This window comes from Ceratotherium simum, chromosome 2 (genome assembly GCF_057802395.1).
Source record: "Ceratotherium simum simum isolate JZ-2026a chromosome 2, ASM5780239v1, whole genome shotgun sequence".
Lineage (NCBI taxonomy): Eukaryota > Metazoa > Chordata > Mammalia > Perissodactyla > Rhinocerotidae > Ceratotherium > Ceratotherium simum.
In genome coordinates, this window is record NC_141901.1 from 98,437,690 (window position 1) to 98,456,651 (window position 18,962).

At 43.9% G+C, this 18,962-nt stretch overlaps 1 protein-coding gene across 10 annotated transcripts in view; it reads right to left on the reverse strand.

Annotated features, from left to right (window-relative positions):
* PATJ (PATJ crumbs cell polarity complex component) overlaps positions 1–18,962 on the reverse strand; it is a 308,284-nt gene that overhangs the window by 79,733 nt on the left and 209,589 nt on the right. For 8 of the 10 annotated variants that reach the window (XM_087417183.1, XM_087417200.1, XM_087417192.1 and 5 more), the window contains 2 exons: positions 17,209–17,281; positions 6,339–6,431 (listed from right to left, as the gene is read on the reverse strand). In XM_087417183.1, coding sequence (XP_087273309.1) covers positions 6,339–6,431; positions 17,209–17,281 — 166 coding nt within the window. The remainder of the gene's footprint in view (positions 1–6,338; positions 6,432–17,208; positions 17,282–18,962) is intronic. The other 2 variants (XM_087417225.1, XM_087417210.1) reach the window with 1 other exon arrangement.

The window sequence follows — 18,962 nt, forward strand, 5'->3', positions numbered from 1 at the left end:
TATTTATTTATTTACTTTTTTTGAGCAAGATTGGCCCTGTATAACATCTGTTGCCAATCTTCCTCTTTTTCTTTTTCCTCCCCAAAGCCCCAGAACATAGTTGTATGTCATAGTTGTAGAGTTGTAGCTCTTCTATGTGGGACGCCATCTCAGCATGGCTTGATGAGTGGTGAGTAGGTCCGCGCCCAGGATCCGAACCAGTGAACCCCGGGTCGCTGAAGCTGAACGTTCGAACTTACCCGCTACGCCACCGAGCCAGCCCCCAAAAAATGCCTATTTAGATCCTTACCCATTTTTTGCTTGAGTTAGTTGTCTTTTTATTATACTGTTGCAAGCCAGATGCTTTTGAATTATTTTACTATTAGTATCTATAACAGCATGGAAAAGGAGATTGACAAGAACAGATGAAAAAGTACACTGGCTTCACATCAAAGCAGAAAAATCTCAGAACTGGCCAGGGTGAGGGATCCAAGGGCAGCAGCAGAACAAAGGTGGGCCGCTCACAAGAAGAGAACAGCACTCTCTCTCCCTTTCCTCTCTACTTCCTCCTTCCCGATAACCACTGAGCCTGTGAAGACAGCACGCTGATGTGAACATGCCCTCCAACACGAACATTTCCAGCCCTTCACAGAGCTCTGCCGGGTCTGCTCAGCAGGAATCCCCGCACACAGCACGGTCTGACAGGTGAGAGACACCGATTAACATTTGCTGTTTGCACAAATGGATCGCACAGGGGTATTTCTGGTATTCAAGAAAAGCTATCGAAGTGAACTTCCCAGTGAAGAGAAGATGGCGTAGGAGGCAAAGAGGACCGGGTCTGAGTCCAGCCACGCCTCCCGGCAGCTGGGGGATCTCAGGAGCAGACCTCCTTCTCGATAATGTGCATCACCAGGTTAAAGAAGACACCCAGTACGAAAACGCCGGGCACCGCCCAGCTTCTGGAAAAATTTTAGTTCCTTCAGTCACGAAACATCTGTTTGGAGGGCTATAAATCAATGTAAAAGGTTACTTTCAGAATCTTTAACTGTTTCTTTTCCCTAATTTTCTATGTTGGAAAAGACTGAGACAAAAGGGAATGAGAATCACAAAGTTCAGATCCCAGTGTCATCTTCTCGCTGGTCTCTGACTTCGGTTTTGTTCGATGTCTGTGTCTCTCGGAGAGGCGGTTCTGCCCAGAGGGTTAGAGTGCAGCCTCCAGCCTCCGAGTGCATGGACCTGGATCCAGGCTTCACGGGGAGATTTTAGGCAACTTACCCAACAGTTCAGTGTCTCAGTTTCCTCATCTCCTAAGCTGGCCTCACAGGACTATTATGTAAATGAGTTAGTGCAGGTGAAGAGCTTAGAGTAGTGCCAGCACTAGGCAGTCAACAAATGTTGGCATCATTATTAACAATTGCGTCTTCGGGGGGTTGAAAAATTCACTTCAATTTTCAATTAAGTCACACCTAATCTAATTACACCTAATTCAATTGAGTCACACCTCACTCAGAACAGCTAATCCGTACCAGGCTGACCCTTCACACTTTCACCAGAACAGCAACATCGCCATCATTAATAACAACGCACTGGAGGCAGTGACTCCAGTGTATGCAGCCCACGTAGGACTTCATAGACACTAGCTCCTTTAATTCTCACGACAACCTTCGTTTCATCCCCTCATTTCACAGACGCAGAAACTGGGGCACAGGGAGGGCAGTCATGGCCTAAGGTTATGTGGGGGATCAGAACTGGCCACCCCAAAATGTGTCTCTTTGGCATAAGGATTATTTTGGGAGAAGCTCTGAAAAGTAGAAGTTATCCTTTGTAAGAGATGTTTACATTTGTAAGGGAAATCTCCATTTGTAAAGATATATCCCTCTCTGTACCAGGAAGAAGGGGGATGACCTCATCTCTGGAAACTCTTATCAATGAGAAGGCAAGGACTTAAATCTGCATAGCAACCTTACTCTTGTTTACTGTGCTTTCTGGTAATCTCCCATAACTCACTCCCCTCACCCCCAACATCCTCCTTTGTCTTTACCTGAAGATGGTATTTAAGGTGGTGACCCCAGCCATTTTGGTGAGTTGCTCAGTTTTTCTGAGTTTCTCCCAGGTATACATGTTATAAAGCTTTCTTTGATTTTCTCCTGTCATTCTGTCTTACATCAGTTTAATTCGTACCCCAGCCAGAAGGACCTAGAGTGGGTAGAGGAATTGTCTTCCTCCCCAACATTATGTTGCTAGTTCATGGCAGAACCAGGATTTGAATCCAGTAGTCTGGATCCAGTGTTTGCACTCTTAACAATCTGTTATACTGCCTCAAAAGAGTATATTATACTAACAGAGATATTCTCAACATGATAAAAACATAGGTTTATACCCAAAAGATTAAAATAACCATTTTAGGGACTCATGATCTTCCATGTCAAGATACCCAGGAATCAAGGACCCTCTAGGATGAATTCCAGCTCCTCCAATTTATAGTTTTATGATCTTTCACCAAGCAGATTAAGGTTTCATCTATAAGTCTGGGATAGATAATTCCTGCCCTACTTTTTACATAAGGTTATTTTGGGGTTAACATTGAATAAGATCACAAACAAACTAAATACCACATTTTAGAAAAAATTTAGATACTAAAAACATTAAGCTAATGACATAATAGATGAGGCTTTGTTTTGCAAATTGCAAAGCTCTCTGCAGTTTTTTTAAAGTTCCTTTCAAAAGGCTTAAGAAATAGTCTTAACAGGCTCGCATCTCACTTCTGAAATAGATTCCAGACACCTCCCTGCCTCCAGCCTCTCACAACTGGAATCTCTGCCTCACAAACCATCTTCTGATCAGTTGTCTAAAAACAAGTTTTTATCCCTTTAAAAATACCTTTGAGAAATCTATTCCCTACTGGAGTTATATACACTCCTTGCTGTGTATCTGGGGACCACAGCAACCATAATGAACAGTGGAAATAGCCCTGGAGCAGGTGTGGACACACGCCCTGGTCTTAGCTCTGAAAACACGTAATCCTGGAGAAGGAACTCAACAGCTCTTTGGGTGCAGCTCCCCATTGGCAGCACCTCATGTGGACGTGTTATCACCCAGCTGTGGAAACATTTACTGAGCACTGAGCATGAAAAGATGAATAAACAGATCTACAGTTCATAGCATACAGTCCCTTCAGTGTTGTGATTCTACGTTCACATTGTTGCCCCACAAAAGCCCAACCCTTCCTGGCTACTCCTGAACTCACGCTCTGATTCACCTGGTAAGCCTTCTCCTAGTCATGCCAACCTCAGCAGCCAACTGCCTTCTCATCTTTATTTATTTATTTATTTATTTATTTAAAGATTTTATTTATTTATTTTTTCCCCCCAAAGCCCCAGTAGATAGTTGTATGTCATAGCTGCACATCTTTCTAGTTGCTGTATGTGGGACGCGGCCTCAGCATGGCCGGAGAAGTGGTGCGCGCCCGGGGTTCCGAACCCGGGCCGCCAGCAGCAGAGCGCGCGCACTTAACCGCTAAGCCACAGGGCCGGCCCTGCCTTCCCATCTTTAAAGCTTCACCCTGGGGCCGGCCCCGTGGTGTAGCGGTTAAGTGCCCGCGCTCTGCTGCTGGTGGCCCGGGGTTCGGTTCCAGGGAGTGCACCAACGCACCGCTTGTTACGCCATGCTGAGGTGGCATCCCACATAAAGTGGAGGAAGACGGGCACGGATGTTAGCTCAGGGCCAGTATTCCTCAGCAAAAACAAGAGGATCAGCATGGATGTTAGCTCAGGGCTGATGTTCCTCACAAAAAAAAAAAAAAGAAAAAGAAAAAGAAAGAAAATAAAAGAAAAAGAAAAAAAAAAAAGAGATGTGCTGAGACTTCCTTTGGGACATAGCCCACTGTCAGTGGTAGTAAACGTTCCATGTATTTGAAAAATAAATAAATAAATAAAGGTTCACCCTAAAGGCCACGATTGTAAGAAACCTTCCCTAATCCCCGAATGAGATGGTTTTCCCTCCACTTTCGAACTCCTACAACATTTCGTTTTTCTTCTCTAATACGCTTTTGCCTGGTATGATTTTCCAGATACAAATTCTATTATCTTCACTGATGCTAGAGGGTTAGAGCAACTTCTGGAGGGTTAGAGTCGACTGTTTCCAACTATCTTGACATAAACTAAGTAACAGAGTCCAGGCCCACACAGATCGCAGGCATCCTCTGACATGCTGCACCCAGCAACGACCCCAGGATGTGCGGCAATGCAGGGTGGCTGGCACCCACCTCACAGCAGAAACGGTCAGACAATGACTCGTGATGACAAACTGCTGTTAAGACTATAACAAGACAATGCTCACGAATACGTTAGGTTGATCCCTATGAAATTTTTACCTACAAAAACAGTGGTTTCACATGACTCAATCCAATATTTGCTAATTTGTGTATTGTCTATCTCCCTGCCCCGCCGCCCTGGAGCGAGGCCTGGTGCACCTCTGCACGTCCTGCTCACTGCTGTCTCCCGGGCCGGGAACGTTGTGGCGTTTGGCACAGGTCTGCTAAAATAATGAACGAGCTCACTGTGCGCCAGCTGCCTGCCTCACACCCACCACAGGACTGATTTGTTTCCTCACCACGTCCTGATGACTGCTGTTCTCCAGACGGGGGAACCGAGGCCTGGTGAGGCCAAGAAACTGATCCCAAACCACAGTCTTGACCAATACTTCCTGTTGGGCTGCTTACACTTATGCTGTAAAAGTTGTTCAAATTCAGGCTATCTTTCCGCAGTCGACTAGGCCATGCAGATGCCACTGGAAATGTGAGGAAGAAACTGCAGAACGCCAGAAAGAGAGGGAGGAGGCGGGGACAAAGGGGAGACAGAGCCACAGTCTCGGGGGCTGGGGAAGGCTTCATTCTTGGTGAAACGCAGGATGAAACAATATCTGAAAATGACCCGCGGTGCCTTGGTCCTCTGCCTGAGGGCCCTTCACTCCCTGATGCCTGGAGCCCCGTCACTGGGCTGCATTCTTGGGAGCAGACGGGGATGGACGGCTTTGGCTGCAGCCCACAGTGAGGCTCTGGGGCTACCAGACTCTCCGCAAGCACGGGAGGGCTCTCACTCTTTCTACTATTTCCTCTGTGGATGACTGGGGGCCCTACTTACAAAAAAACCCTGTTGCTTTAAAAGACCTTCTCCTAACCTATCTATGAAAAAGAGTGCCAAAAACCCAAGTTAATAGTATTTTTAAACGAAGGAGCTTAGAGTTTGAAATTTGTTGATGTTACTCATTCCCCTGCAGTGCGAATACGCAGTTTATCTTCCAGGGAGGGAACAGGGTAGCCTTGGAACATCTTGTTCAAGAGCGCTGGTGATAATCTGTCAGTCCCAGACTCTCGACATTCAGGGTCTCGGGTCCCACGTGGGGTTTGTCAAAAGTGGCCCATTACTATTTCCACCCTTGCTGAAATGTCCTTTCCCTTCAGCCTGAAAGAATCCATTCACTTTATAGGACATGGAATCTAAGCCAGTCCCAATACAAATTTTCTAAAAGTTGAAATAAGATAAATGGATGACTTCAAACTCCCTTAAGTAAAATGAAGAACTCGGTGCTGTCATAAAATCAGGGTGACCCTCCTAAGTAATTAATTCTTTGATGTTTATAAGACATTTTGAAACACAGGGAAAAAAACCCCACAGTGCTTTCTAGAACTTGTAGTATAAGCCTGGACATGTGAGGCTGCGAACAGAAAGGGAGACTATGAGCAACGGCATGGGATCAGCCCCCAGGCCTCGACAGACCAGTGAGTGGCCTCTAAACGTCAGTGAACATCTCCAGCCCTCAGTTTCTTCACATTTAAGAGAAAAATATTGCCACCTACACTACACGGATAGGAAACCAATGTCAAACACAGCAGTGCTGGGTACACAGTACAAGTTCAATAAATGTTAAATAACAAAATCTCAAACGTTAGGACATGTAAGGAGGGAGAGTTCTCTAACACTGCCTCTCTCTCCTGACGCTTCTGCCCCTGAGTGACTTCAAGTATCTTTTACCAGGAATCAACGGAATAAACTGAACCTCTCTTTCTGCGCTGCTAGGACGAACTCAGCACAACCTTAGGCTCACAGAAACCCAGTATTAACAAGATTTAAGAAAGAGGTTACTTCTCAGTCCCAGACAGCACGATGCGGGGGAAAGGAAAGTAGAACATGCCGTCCTTGGAGTGAACCGGCCATTCGCTGTGGGGATCAGCTTCCCTGTCTCAGGGACCAAGACCCCTGGAGACGCCGACCCCGCAGCTGATCCTTTCCACGGTGGAACAAGATACAAATGCACATCCCTAAAGAGAACATTGGACGAAAAACACCCAGGAGTCTCACCAGGTTGGAGCTTCCACTTTCAGGCAACTGTTTAACACCAACTTCGAGACTGCCGTCTTCCTCACCACTAACAGGCTCGGTGCAGCTCTGACCCTACGGGACAGTAAACAGAATACAGTGACGCCGCCCAGAGCTGCACAGACGCTCAGTCACAGCTGCCTGTTCTACCGCTGTGTGGATACGCTCTCCACTCCAGAAGTCTTCCCTATTTTCTTCCTTTCCAGAAGAAGGTCATTTTATCCCCAGGGATCCATCCCTATAGCTACAGACGAGCCTCAGAGAAAGCTGATCCCTACTCTCTGTTCCAAGATCAGGCCTGATGGCCCTGAAGTTAATCTCACTCTTTTTTTTTTTTTTTTTTTTTTAAAGATTTTGTTTATTTTATTTTTTCCCCCAAAGCCCCAGTGGATAGTTGTGTGTCGTAGCTGCACATCCTTCTAGTTGCTGTATGTGGGACTCGGCCTCAGGATGAACAGAGAAGTGGTGCCTCGATGCGCACCCGGGATCCGAACCCGGGCCTCCAGCATCGCAGCGCGCGCACTTAACCACCAAGCCACAGGGCCGGCCCTAATCTCACTCTTTTTGCCAATGATTTTGTCAGGGATGGGTACGTGATCCAGTTCTGGTCAGTGAGACACAAAGAGAGGTCTGCTTAAGACTTCCGGAAAAGCTCTTCTTTGATCTTAAAAGAACCAGAAGATGTCCCCACACCTCCCAAATTAACAAGAAAGCATGAAGCTCAAATTGCAACAGGCAGCCATCCCACAGCCATGAGGAAACTAGCCTTAGGATGAAGCCTACACCGTGAATGACAGAGCAAAGATAGAGATGGAAAGAACTGGTTCTCTGACGGCAAAACTGGGCCACTAGATCAACCGGACCTGAAACCCGTCCTTATCCTTAGCAGTCTCCTAGTAAGAGCTAATATATTTACCTACTGGTTCAGCCGGTTTAAGTTAGCTACTCTGTTCCCTCCAGCCAAAACTTCCTGAGACACTTGTTTATCTCTGCACAAGACTAAACTGTTTGAGATAAGAGACTGTCTTTATCTTGTTTTTTTTTTCATATAAATTTTTTGTTTATTGCAGTAACATTGGTTTATAACATTGTAAAAATTTCAGGTGTACATCATTGTACTTCAATTTCTGCATGGACTACATCATGTTCACCACCAAAATACCAATTACAACCCATCACCACACATGTATTGAATTATCCCTTTCACCCTCCACCCTCCCCCCTTCCCCTCTGGTAACCACCAATCCAATCTCTGTCCCTATGTGTTTCTTTATATCTTTATCTTGTTTATTTCTGAAACTCAAGTACCTAACACTCTGCCTGGACATGGAAAACACTCGACAAATACTGGTGGAACCAAGGAATGAACTCAGTACTCATTTTCCTGATGATTTTTTCTGCAGAATCCTAAAAATATTTATTTAACGTAAACGAGACATCTGCTAATAATAAGCCCCATTAAAATCCAAAACACATTAGGCATCTCCTCAGTTGAATTATGACATATTAAATGTTACAGTTAATTAACCAGCAGTTTCTCTACTTTCTGAGGGTGCACAGGGCAGAATAAGGATGATAAGTAGAGTGTCTACATTGTATTCATCTGGATTTTTATTTCAAAACACCACTATCCTGGGATAACTACAAATTCAGGTGAGATAGTTTTAATTTTGGGACATTCCACCTCACTTATAACTTAAGAGATGCAAAGATGTAGCATCCTTTCATCTCTCAAACAGACGAGAGAATAGAAAGAACATCCAGATTTCATAACGTTGTGGGGAAACAGGAATTTTTACATACCACTGAAGAACGTAAATTAGGACAATTTTTTCATAAAAAATATACATAATACATATATATAGAGAGATATAGATACATATATGGGGAAAATATCTGTAAGCATACAGAACAAATTTTTAAAATTGCTTATTCTGGGGATTAGGGATCGGGGGAATTTCTGCATTAGTTATACCTTTACTGTTTGATTTTGGGGGAATTAGTGTGTACTATTCCATATTTACAAAGAAATAAAGAAGAGCTATGAGAAATATCTAAAAGAAAAAAATACAAGAAAGTAGCATGGACTTTAGCACTGGTTAGATTTGGGTTTGAATCTCAACTTTGCCACTTAGAATTGTGTGATTTTTAGGAAGTTACTTTCTAAATCTGAATACTTGTTTTTCAAGTACAGATAAAAATACCAGACTAAAAACACCGCCCCCTCAGGTCGCCTTGAAGATCATGCACTAATGTGTAAAACGTCTAGTGTGGCACTGGGTATGGTTAATTCCTGTTTCTAGCTTTTTGTTGAGACAGGTTCTTCATCCATGCCCTCTTCGGTGTCGTCTTCCTAACACCCCTATATGAGTATGCACCACTGGGATCCCAGGTCCTAGATGAGAAAAATGATCCATTTTAGACAACTTGCAGAAGAACTCGTGGCCAGTGAGAGGGCTACCAGGATTCAAAGCTGGTGAGACTGTGGCTGGGGCCAGGCTCGCGGTGACCACACTCCAGGCCTCGAGTAAATGATGCTCTCATTCTCTTTCTTCCTTTTCAGTACTGAGTGTTGATAACTAGTCTCATGGAATTCAGGATTCACAAACTTAAAAAAGGTTATTGTCACTAGACAACGGATTAAAAAAAAAGAAGTGTTTTAGCATTTGTTAACCAGAAAACTGCATTATGTAGAACACTTTCCTCTCAGTGAATTTTGGGTAATCAAGAAGTTACCATATAAAATAAACACGCCAAGTTAAGAAACAAAGCTTGAAAATATATAGATTTTCAACACTTTAGAGAGGGGGTAAGTTCTAGAGACAGAAAAATTCTGAAGAAATTTTCAAAAACCAGTACTTAATCCTGGAAAACCTTAATGCCCCAATTACTTAGTGTGCCAGGTTCTTAAGCTGTGGGGGGCCCTGGAGAGTCCCTGGTGAGCTATGCTGTCCAAGTGGAGCTCAAGACTGTCAATGTTTGTAACTGCAGCACATTCAATGGCAGGGTAGAACAAACCAGCAGGCAGCTCCTTGAGAAACTCTGCAAATGGCCACCTCCTCTGTCCCAGAGGAGAGGAGACTGTCACCAGCACGGCGCTCAGCTGATGCCGTTCATCTAACTGTGCACATGTCTTCTGGGGGAAGGGAAAGCGTTCTTTAAATAAATCAGAGGAACCTTTTACATTTCTCAGCAATGTTCGTATAGAAGATGAGATTTTGTTGGTCTTTATAAAATTAACACTAAAGTGGAGGAGAAAACAGCTGTTTGATGCTTCAACTTAGAAAATCTAAGAGGGCCGGTCCCGTGGCTTAGTGGTCGGGTGCGCGCACTCCGCTGCTGGCGGTCCAGGTTCGGATCCCCGGCTCTCACCGACGCACCGCTTCTCCGGCCATGCTGAGGCCGAGTCCCACATGCAGTGACTGGAAGCATGTGCAGCTATGACGTGCAACTTGCTACGGGGGCCTTGGGGGAAAAAAAAGGGAGGAGGATTGGCGGTGGATGTTGGCTCTGGGCCGGTCTTCCTCGGCAGGGAGAGGAGGATTAGCATGGATGTTAGCTCAGGGCTGATCTTCCTCACACAAAAACAATTTAAAAATAAAATAAAATAAAAAAAAATAAAATTTGGATTTCTCTTAAAAAAAAAAAAAAGAAAATCTAAGAAAACATGCACAGCAGTCGAGGCTGAAAATGGTCCACATAGCCTTTAAGACTTGAATAAAAACAGAAAAGGATACCCTTTCCATCCCCACAGACTTCTGTGTCTAGTTACTAGTTTAGTTTGAGATGGCTCCACACATCTCTGTGTGGTCTGAATGGGCAGGAGAGTCAGGTGAAAAGGAAGTGGGAACTGAGAGAGGTTAGCAAGGAAGCACTTACTTTCCTGGGGACCTCAAGTGTACAGAAAGTTTCCTGCTCAGATGAGGCACAGAACACAACCATGGGGTTCTGCCTGGAGAACACAACGGCTCACATGTGCTAAGGAGCCTTCAAAATACCCCACTGACCAGGAGCTCAGAAAACAGGCCTCAGTCAGAGATGGGAAGGGAAAATAGGTTAGCAAGTATGGCTTCCAGAGCATAGTTGTATCCGGTGGTGTGAAGAACATCTGGCCGATGGACGGCCACCCACTGACACCCAGGATGAGTCAGCTAATCTGATGGCGGGGTGCTCCCTTCCTCTCCTGCTCATTTTCAAGCCACCTGTCCAAAGCCGCCCGCTCAGCCCAGGCTGCCCAAGGAGAACAGCCTTTCCCCACGAAGACCACACAGTGAATTGTGCTTTACAGACAAACGATAGGAAAAGGCAAGGCTCATGACTGTACGTTTAACACAGCCTTTACCAAAAAGGAGGAAAAAAAGACTGATAAGAAATGCTGTTCAACCCCCAGAGAAGCCTCTTCCAAACCTTGGGACACTCTGAACTCCCCCCGCCCCGAGCTCCTCTAAAATCTTCTACATGAATTGATGATGTCTTATTTTGTTTTTATACTACTTTATTTTTTCATGCCCATATGTGTCTATAGTTTCCCCCAACTAGACCATGAGCATCTTGAGAGCAGGAATGTGTGTTTCATTTGAGAGTAAATCAGTTAAGGCTGTTACTGAGGAGTGGAGAACCACATCTTCTGTTCTGAGGAATGAACAACCCACAGTGTTGTTCCCCACCTGCCTTCCTCATTTAAAGTGACAAAAGCATAGATTAGCATACACAACTGTTTTCTGTTTAATTGATTTAAGATTTTACTAAGCAATTAAAAAAAACCCAGCAACTATGCCTCCCCGATATAACTGAAAGTTCTTTTTTAAAAATAAACCTGATGTTGGTTTACATTTTATCATCCCCATATCTCCTAAATCCAGTGCCCTCTTCAAAAAACCACAAAATGATTTATCAGTCTCATTGCAGCCTAAAATCACAAATACTCATTTCTGCAAGGTCATGCTTACTGTGACAAACTAAATCTCTTTCTTATACCCCCATCACGAGCATCTTTTCTAGCCTACTCAGAATTCCAGAGAGGCAGTGCACGATTAAGATAAAATGGAAATTATGCTGATGGGACTCTCAGGGTAATGAACCTCTTCATCCTTTATGAGGCCTGCTCCATCTCACTTAGTATTCAAAAAAGCACCACTTCTGAGGAAAAAGGAAAAATGAAGGTTCTTGCTTCTATGAAGACATTCTAAAAGACTCAGCTGCCTTGTCAGGAAGGGGGTAAATACCTTGCAGCCAAGCACACTGGAGCCCCCAGTCCCTCTGATGAGACAACAGTAGTGGCTTCCTAACTGGGTTTCCTTCTTCCAGACATTTTTGACGTTGCTGTTAGACCAATCCACCGGCCGTAGAGCCCTGATCAGACCATTCATCATTCAAAATGCCTTCAATGGCTCCAAGGCCTAACGCGTGAAATTCAAACCTTCTGAGATTTAAATTCAAGCCTCTCTCATTCGACCTAAACTAAATTTTCCAACCTCATCTTATACCTCTCCCTCTCACACACCCCTACACTCTTCTCCCCATTCTACACCCTGCTTTTTCTTACCTCGCTGTTTTTGTCTGTACTGTTCCTACATTCCTATCTGACCATATTCATATTTCAAGGTCCAATCTATCCATCAGAAATAGCTGTTCTCCTACCGGGAAATATTATTCATCTTCTCTGAACTCCTCCTAAAGCTTTATCTCCTAGGGCACCTTGTTTTAGTAACATACATGTCTTGTTTTCCCTATAAGACTATAAGTTCTTTGAGGGTGGAGACTCTGCATAATTAATCTTTATATGCTCTACAACGTAGATATCTGGTAAATAGCAGCAGAACGAATTGAATCAATAAGAAGTAAGAATTCAAAACTGAAATGAAAAATCAAGGATACAGTGGAAAAGCCAAAATACGGCTCCTGCCACTCACTCCACAAGCACTTATTAAGCGAGTGCCTTGCGCTGGCACCGAGCAGCCAGCGTGAAGAAGACAAGAAGCCCGTCCCCGCAGCTCACATGCAGTGCGGTGCCTACAGCGCCACGTTCTCACAACACCGAGACAAGGAGGGAAGGGCAAGTCACAGACCCTCGTTGAGAGACCCAGTTAGAAATGGGTCTCTTCTTCTGTACAGCCCAGGGGACCCACACGAAGGACAAAGGGTACCTTCTACTTTTAAATGAATCAAGAGTGACATTTCCCCGTGAAGAGAGTCAAGACTCCTGAAGAGAACAGGGGGATGGAGTTGGTCGTGAGAACAGTATCCCACATTCGGGCACTTACTATATTCCAGGGTTCAGCTCATTACTCTCTGCACATGATTTTATTCATTTGAGTCACAGGAAACTTGGAGAAGTCTTCCCAAAAGCAATCCTTCAAGGAATTAGGGTTGTGAATTAATAAAGGGGAAGTGGGCAGGCATCCCAGGTGGAAGAAAGAACAGGAACAAAGACAGGAGGGTTGGAGAGACCCTGACGTGCGGAGGACCGACAGATCCACGAGACGCCAGCGCTCTACCTGCTCTTCTGAGAAGAGAAGGGTGATTGGTGGAGTGTGTGGAGGTAAATACCAAGCCTCGATTCTAACCTCGAAACGAAGGTTTGGTCTGATAAGCAAGAAGGAGGTAGTTAAGATTTTTGAGGAAGAGGACAAATATAGTAAATACATAAGAAAAGAAATCCTGCCTTGTATGCAACTGTTGAAAATGGAACATGCGGGGGGCTGGAAGTTCTGCTCAGGGCTGTAACAAAATAAGTATAATCACAACTGAAACGAATGCTCACTGTGTGCCAAGAACAAGGCTAAGCATTTTATAACATCATTCAACTCCTCCACAAATCCCTAGAATTAATCATTATCATCAAAGCCCTTTTGAACTTGAGGAAATGGAAGCTTGTAGAGCTTCACTGGCCCAAGCTGACCCTGCTGGTCAAAGCAGAACAAAGACTAGGACTTGGACCTGTCTCACTTCCAAGCTTGAGTTCTTAATCACTGTGCCCGCAGCCGCCCAAGAACAGGACAATTACCAAGAGGACAGCAGGAGAAATGCTAGCAGTCCCTTATATGTGTACATGGCTGCACGGATTACAAAACACTGTCGCCTCCTTTTGTACTTGCTCCTCCTAAGGACCTGTCCTCACAGGCAGGGGAGGCTATGAACCTGGCCTCACAGAAAACGGCAGACTCTGAGGGTTAACCGCCTTTACCAAGGGCAGATGCCCCACAGTAACCAGTGGAGCGAGAGGAGGAACCCACACCTTCAAGCTTCTTCTTGTGTTCTATCAGCACCCCCGTTCACTCACCAGCACACAGCCCCACAGAGCGATCCTGTTCTCTGCTGTCCCTTGGTCTCTAGACCAGCGCCTGACACACAATAAGGGCCCCATAAAGGAATGAATATGAATCCCATTAGCATATAACACCAGTGCTATTCAACATGCTGAGTTATTATTATCAGGTCCAACAATTAAGTAATTAAACAATACGGCGATATTTCGTCTATTTGGTTTCGATTTAAACGGGCTAGCTCTCTCAGCAACACGTCAGATATGAGTCATGCTTACGTACTTACTAGAAACAGCTGAGGGGGAAAAGGCACGGCGAAGGGGCCACACAGGCGAACGGGAAGGGACAAAGAAGGACGTGGACCAGAGCACACTCTACACTTCCCACGCCACCGCAGGAGGGTGTCTCTGCTCACGTGGTGGTGGTTATCGGAGGCTAATAGTCTAGAGAGAGACTAAAAAACTCTCTTTATAATTCAATTCATACATATTATAATAAAATTTATTTTTTACAGGCGACTAATGATTAGAACCATTTCTGTGGTTAGCACAATTGAAAAAATGAAAACAGTAGCTAATACTGTATAATATACTTAAAAATTGAGTTAAATATACTTAAATATTTGAATAAATAGAACAAATAGTTTGCATTTATTGACATTTCCTTTGCACCATGAGCTGTACTGAATGCTTTATATACATCACTTCCTTTACTTGTTACAAGGCTAGGAAGGTTTGGTGGTAACACCCCTAGGTATAGAAGAGGAAGATGATGCTGAAAAACACCTCTGCCTCTGGGCACACGGATGTGCTCTTCAGCCTTTCTAGCCCCAGACTCTTCTTTTGTAAAGTGGAAATAATAATACTGTCTCAGAGGTCTAGATGTAAGTGGGACATGGGACAACATATGGAAAGCATCTAAGATAGTGTTCCACATAGTGGACACTGGATTCAATCATCCCCTTAAAATTTAGTTCCAAAGGAATGATATTTTGATGGTAACATTCATAACCAACAAGACTATAGAAAAAATTATTTTAAAATGTGACTCCCCTTATTCCCTCTCACCTCTTCAAAAGATTTATATGACATTCTATAAATACAAAAGAATTCAGAATTAAGTACTAACCTTTACTGAGCAGCTACCATGTGGCAGGTACAAGATATATATGTCTTATTTAACCTGTTTTTAAAATTTTTATTTATTTATTTTCCCCAAAGCCCCAGTAGATAGTTGTATGTCATAGTTGCACATCCTTCTAGTTGCTGTATATGGGACGCGGCCTCAGCGTGGCCGGAGAAGCGATGCGTCGGTGCGTGCCCGGGATCCGAACCCGGGCCGCCAGCAGCGGAGCACGTGCACTTAACCGCTAAGCCACAGAGCCAGCCCATGTCTTATTTAATCTTAACAACACTATGAGGTGGAAACTATTGTTATCTCCCTACAGATGAGGGAGTGAGGACAGAAGAGGTGGTTGTAACGACCCAAGGCCACATGCCCAGAGCATGGCTGTGCTAGGGTTTGACCTGAATGCAGCCTGGCTCTGGTGCCCCTCCTTCCCACCATGTGCTAACCACCTACCCTGGTCTGAATTAGAATGAAAACACCCAGTGCTGGCAAAGCTGTGGCTAAATGGCTATCAGTGAGCAGTCAATATCTATCACTACAATCTTTTCAGATAGTAATTGGTCAAATAGATTAAAATTTTGAACTTGTATAGCCTTTGGCTCAGCAACTGTACACTGGGGGGATCTACGCTACAGAAATAAAAGCACTAGCATCTAATGATGCACACAGATGCACACACACACACAGACGCTTATATTGGCCTTCTTTTACTGGCAAAACATTGGAAGATCATCTGAATATCTGTCAATTGGAAAAAATTATAACAGAGCATATTAAAATATGGTCATTAAATTAAGCAAAAAAAAGCAAGGTTTTTCTTTTTAATGCATAGAGTCTATACCAGAAGGATGTATAATATGCATCTCAAACTTTAACTACCTAAATCTCTGCCTCTCTGTTGAAGAATAGCTACTTTTCAAAAATGCCACCATTGTCCACCTAGTTGCTCAAGTCAAAAATCTGGGTTTATCCATGATTCTCTAGTTCCCCTCAGCTCCCACATTTATTCAATCACATTTGAGTCAACATTCAAGACACCAAGAATCAGCTCACTTTCCTTTGCTTCCAACACCAGCCAGTAATCCTCGTCTAACTGCAGTCGGGTCTCACCTGGGCTTCTGCCCTCCTGCATGTGGCTCTTACCTTCCTGTAGTCTGCTCTCTACCTAGGACTCTGTCCATCATGTTACCACACTCCCCTGTTAAAACCTTCTGGTGGCTTCTACTGCCCATAGAAAAGAACCCAAGCTTCCTACTCTGACACACGAAGGCCTCCCCCCCCCCATCTCACAGGCCACTACTCTCCAGGCTCCCAACACCCTCCAGCCACATTCATTCCTCAAACCCCCCAGCTCATTCTCACTTGAGAGCTATTTTTGTCCCCTCTGCAGAAAAGGCTCTTCTCCCTTATTTCTGCCTGTCTGGCTCCTTCTTATCATTTTGATCTTGTTTAAATTTCACCTTGCCCAAGAGGCCTTCCCCAGGACCAGTCAAGATGGTCACCTGTTTTAATTCGCTGCAAGGCACTGAGCACTACTGATAATTCTCTTGGTTTATTTATCTGTCAGTTGATTTCCTCATTGGGATGCAAAGCTGAATCGCAGCAGGAGCCTCCTCTATTCTACTCACACCTGTCTCTCTCACACCCAGCACAGTGCCTGACACATGAAACGCACTCACTCAACACTCGCTGAATGAAAGCAATGTGTGTTACATGACCACATTCACACTAAAAGAGACGCTATTCATATATAGCTGTTTACTTTTGTTGTAGAAGCAAAGGAAAAAGTATGGAAAGATACTAAACAGTGAATATTAACTTCGTTGGGGAAGTGGAGAAGGGAAAGTTAACCTTTTCTTCTAAGAACTCTGCATTGTTTGATTAGTTACAATAAGTGTGTGATAAATAAGAAAGGTCAAGAGAATGCAATATTCCTCAGCTGGAGAGACACACTGATTACATAGCTAATTAGCTATCTATCTATCTTTCTAATGTCTGTCTGTCTAACTCTAGGAGCAGATTGATATGACAGCAATCTTGTTGACTAGTAATTTCTCCACTAGTAGATGAAAATAATTATTTAAAGGTACCTGTGATCATAGGTATTAAAGTCTTTTGCAACCATAAAGAAAGAGGCACGATTTAGTCACTAAAAAAGAGAATTTTCTAATAAATTCTGAAATGTCCAATTAGGACAAATTATATATCTAGAAGAAACCTTAAGAAACTTTGAGGAAGGTAATATCCACATGGTTAAGCTCTAATGTGTTTGTTTAACGTTATTTTATATTACTTTATAATCATACCTCAAATATTTTATATTTTAATTAGGGAAATTCCCTATAATAAATTCTACGAGTTTGGAATACAAGATACTGAAAATTAAAAATGTTAGCTTTGGGAAAAATGATCACGACAAATCCATGTAACTCACTTGAGCTAATTAGGGGCCATCTTACCTCAACAGAAGATGGAGGAGTGGACGGTAACGGAAAGGGAGTAACAGCCATCTGGTGGACCGCATCTTCATTTCTGTGGACGTTAAAATAGGCAGAATCAGTACAGAGTAAATGCTAAGTTCCTGGCTCAAATTACAATCATTTCTGCAACTGTCAGTTGAAAATGCATGCACGGCACCTCAGAATGAAAAACATACATAAACATGTACTGGTTTCAAGCATACAAAGCTACTAGGCACAAAAAGAGATGTGCTCAAGGGATCCTGAGATATAATTACTAGTGACAAAGAATGACAATGCGAGGCGTCAGCCAAATCCTGCTTAGTACGTCAGGTGCTGTGGGGGAAAACTCAGGAAAGGCATCAACTCTTTCAGTACAGTGGAGCACGCATTTTTCAAATGGGCGTATGTAAACTTTAGGACCCATTAACGTCCAGAGCATTTTGTTCTTTGAACTAGAAAGGTTCCCAGGCTCCTCACTTGGCTTCTAACTTTGTTCTGCCGAATGAAGGAGGATGGGGTGGATACGGCAGGCCTGCGTGGGTGGATAGGGTGAGGAGGAGTGATGGCTGGGGACAGCAGAGGTCCAGACAGTGCTTTGTGGGTGAGGTCACTTCTCCTCCTCGTACCCTAACTGGAGCAGAGAAGGTGGGAACTGACCTTTCATCACACGGTGACAGGCATAGAACAGCTCCTAGAACACCAGCTCTGATCATGTGGACTTATTTCCACTATGTTACTAGCAAATGGTAGGCGGTAGTTCTGTGTGAGATCTATCCTTTACTTTCTGTCATTCATGATGCACGACCAATATAATTATCTCATGATTTATGCGAAGTCTGACTTAGGTTTCATAATATAACCCCAGGAGGAAGCTCACAAAAATGCTTCTTACTGGTATGCAAAGATCTAAGACTGTTCACAGATCTCTCTCCAAATGACCACTGCATGTGGGACAGCCACTACCTAACCTGGGAGGGCACTCAAAATCCAGCCCCAGTTTATTTTTTACTTCTCACCAACTGGAAAAGATCCATTGGTCCAAGTCATTCCTGCTCTGGTGCTTTAATCATATCACTGCCTCTACCTGAAATGCCTTTCTTTATTAAACTTATAACCCACCCATCCTTCTTCTCCAGTGTGAGTTTAATAACCCCAACTAGGTGAATTAATCCCTTAAGTTCAAAGACTATCTATATCTTGATGTCTTCCACATTCACAGTTAGCCCAGCTCTTTTTCTGAGCTTAGGATCTGCATGTCCAGCTTCTGCTTTACTATCTCCACCAGATGCCTTCAAGCATCTCAAACAGAATAGAGCTCTTTGTCCCACTCAGTCCCCAGGGCTTCCACAATCAACCCTCTTCACCTGAGTAAATGCCGACATTCTCCACCCAGAAACCTAGGAATCATTCTTAAAACCTCTCACCCTCAGGGCTGGCCCGGTGGCGTAGTGGTTAAGGTCACGCATTCCCCTTTGGCAGGCTGGGGTTCGCAGGCTCGGATCCTGGGCATGGACCTATGCACTGCTCATCAAGCCATGCTGTAGCAGCATCCCACACAGAAGAACTAGAAGGAGGTACAACTAGCATATACAAGTATGCATTGGGACTTTGGGGAGGAGAAAGGAAAACAAAAAGAGGAAGATTGGCAACAGATGTTAACTCAGGGCCAATCTTCCTCAAAAAAAAAAAAATAAATAAATAAAAAACAAAAAACCTCTCACCCTCAAGTGTATATCCAACCCATCCAGAAG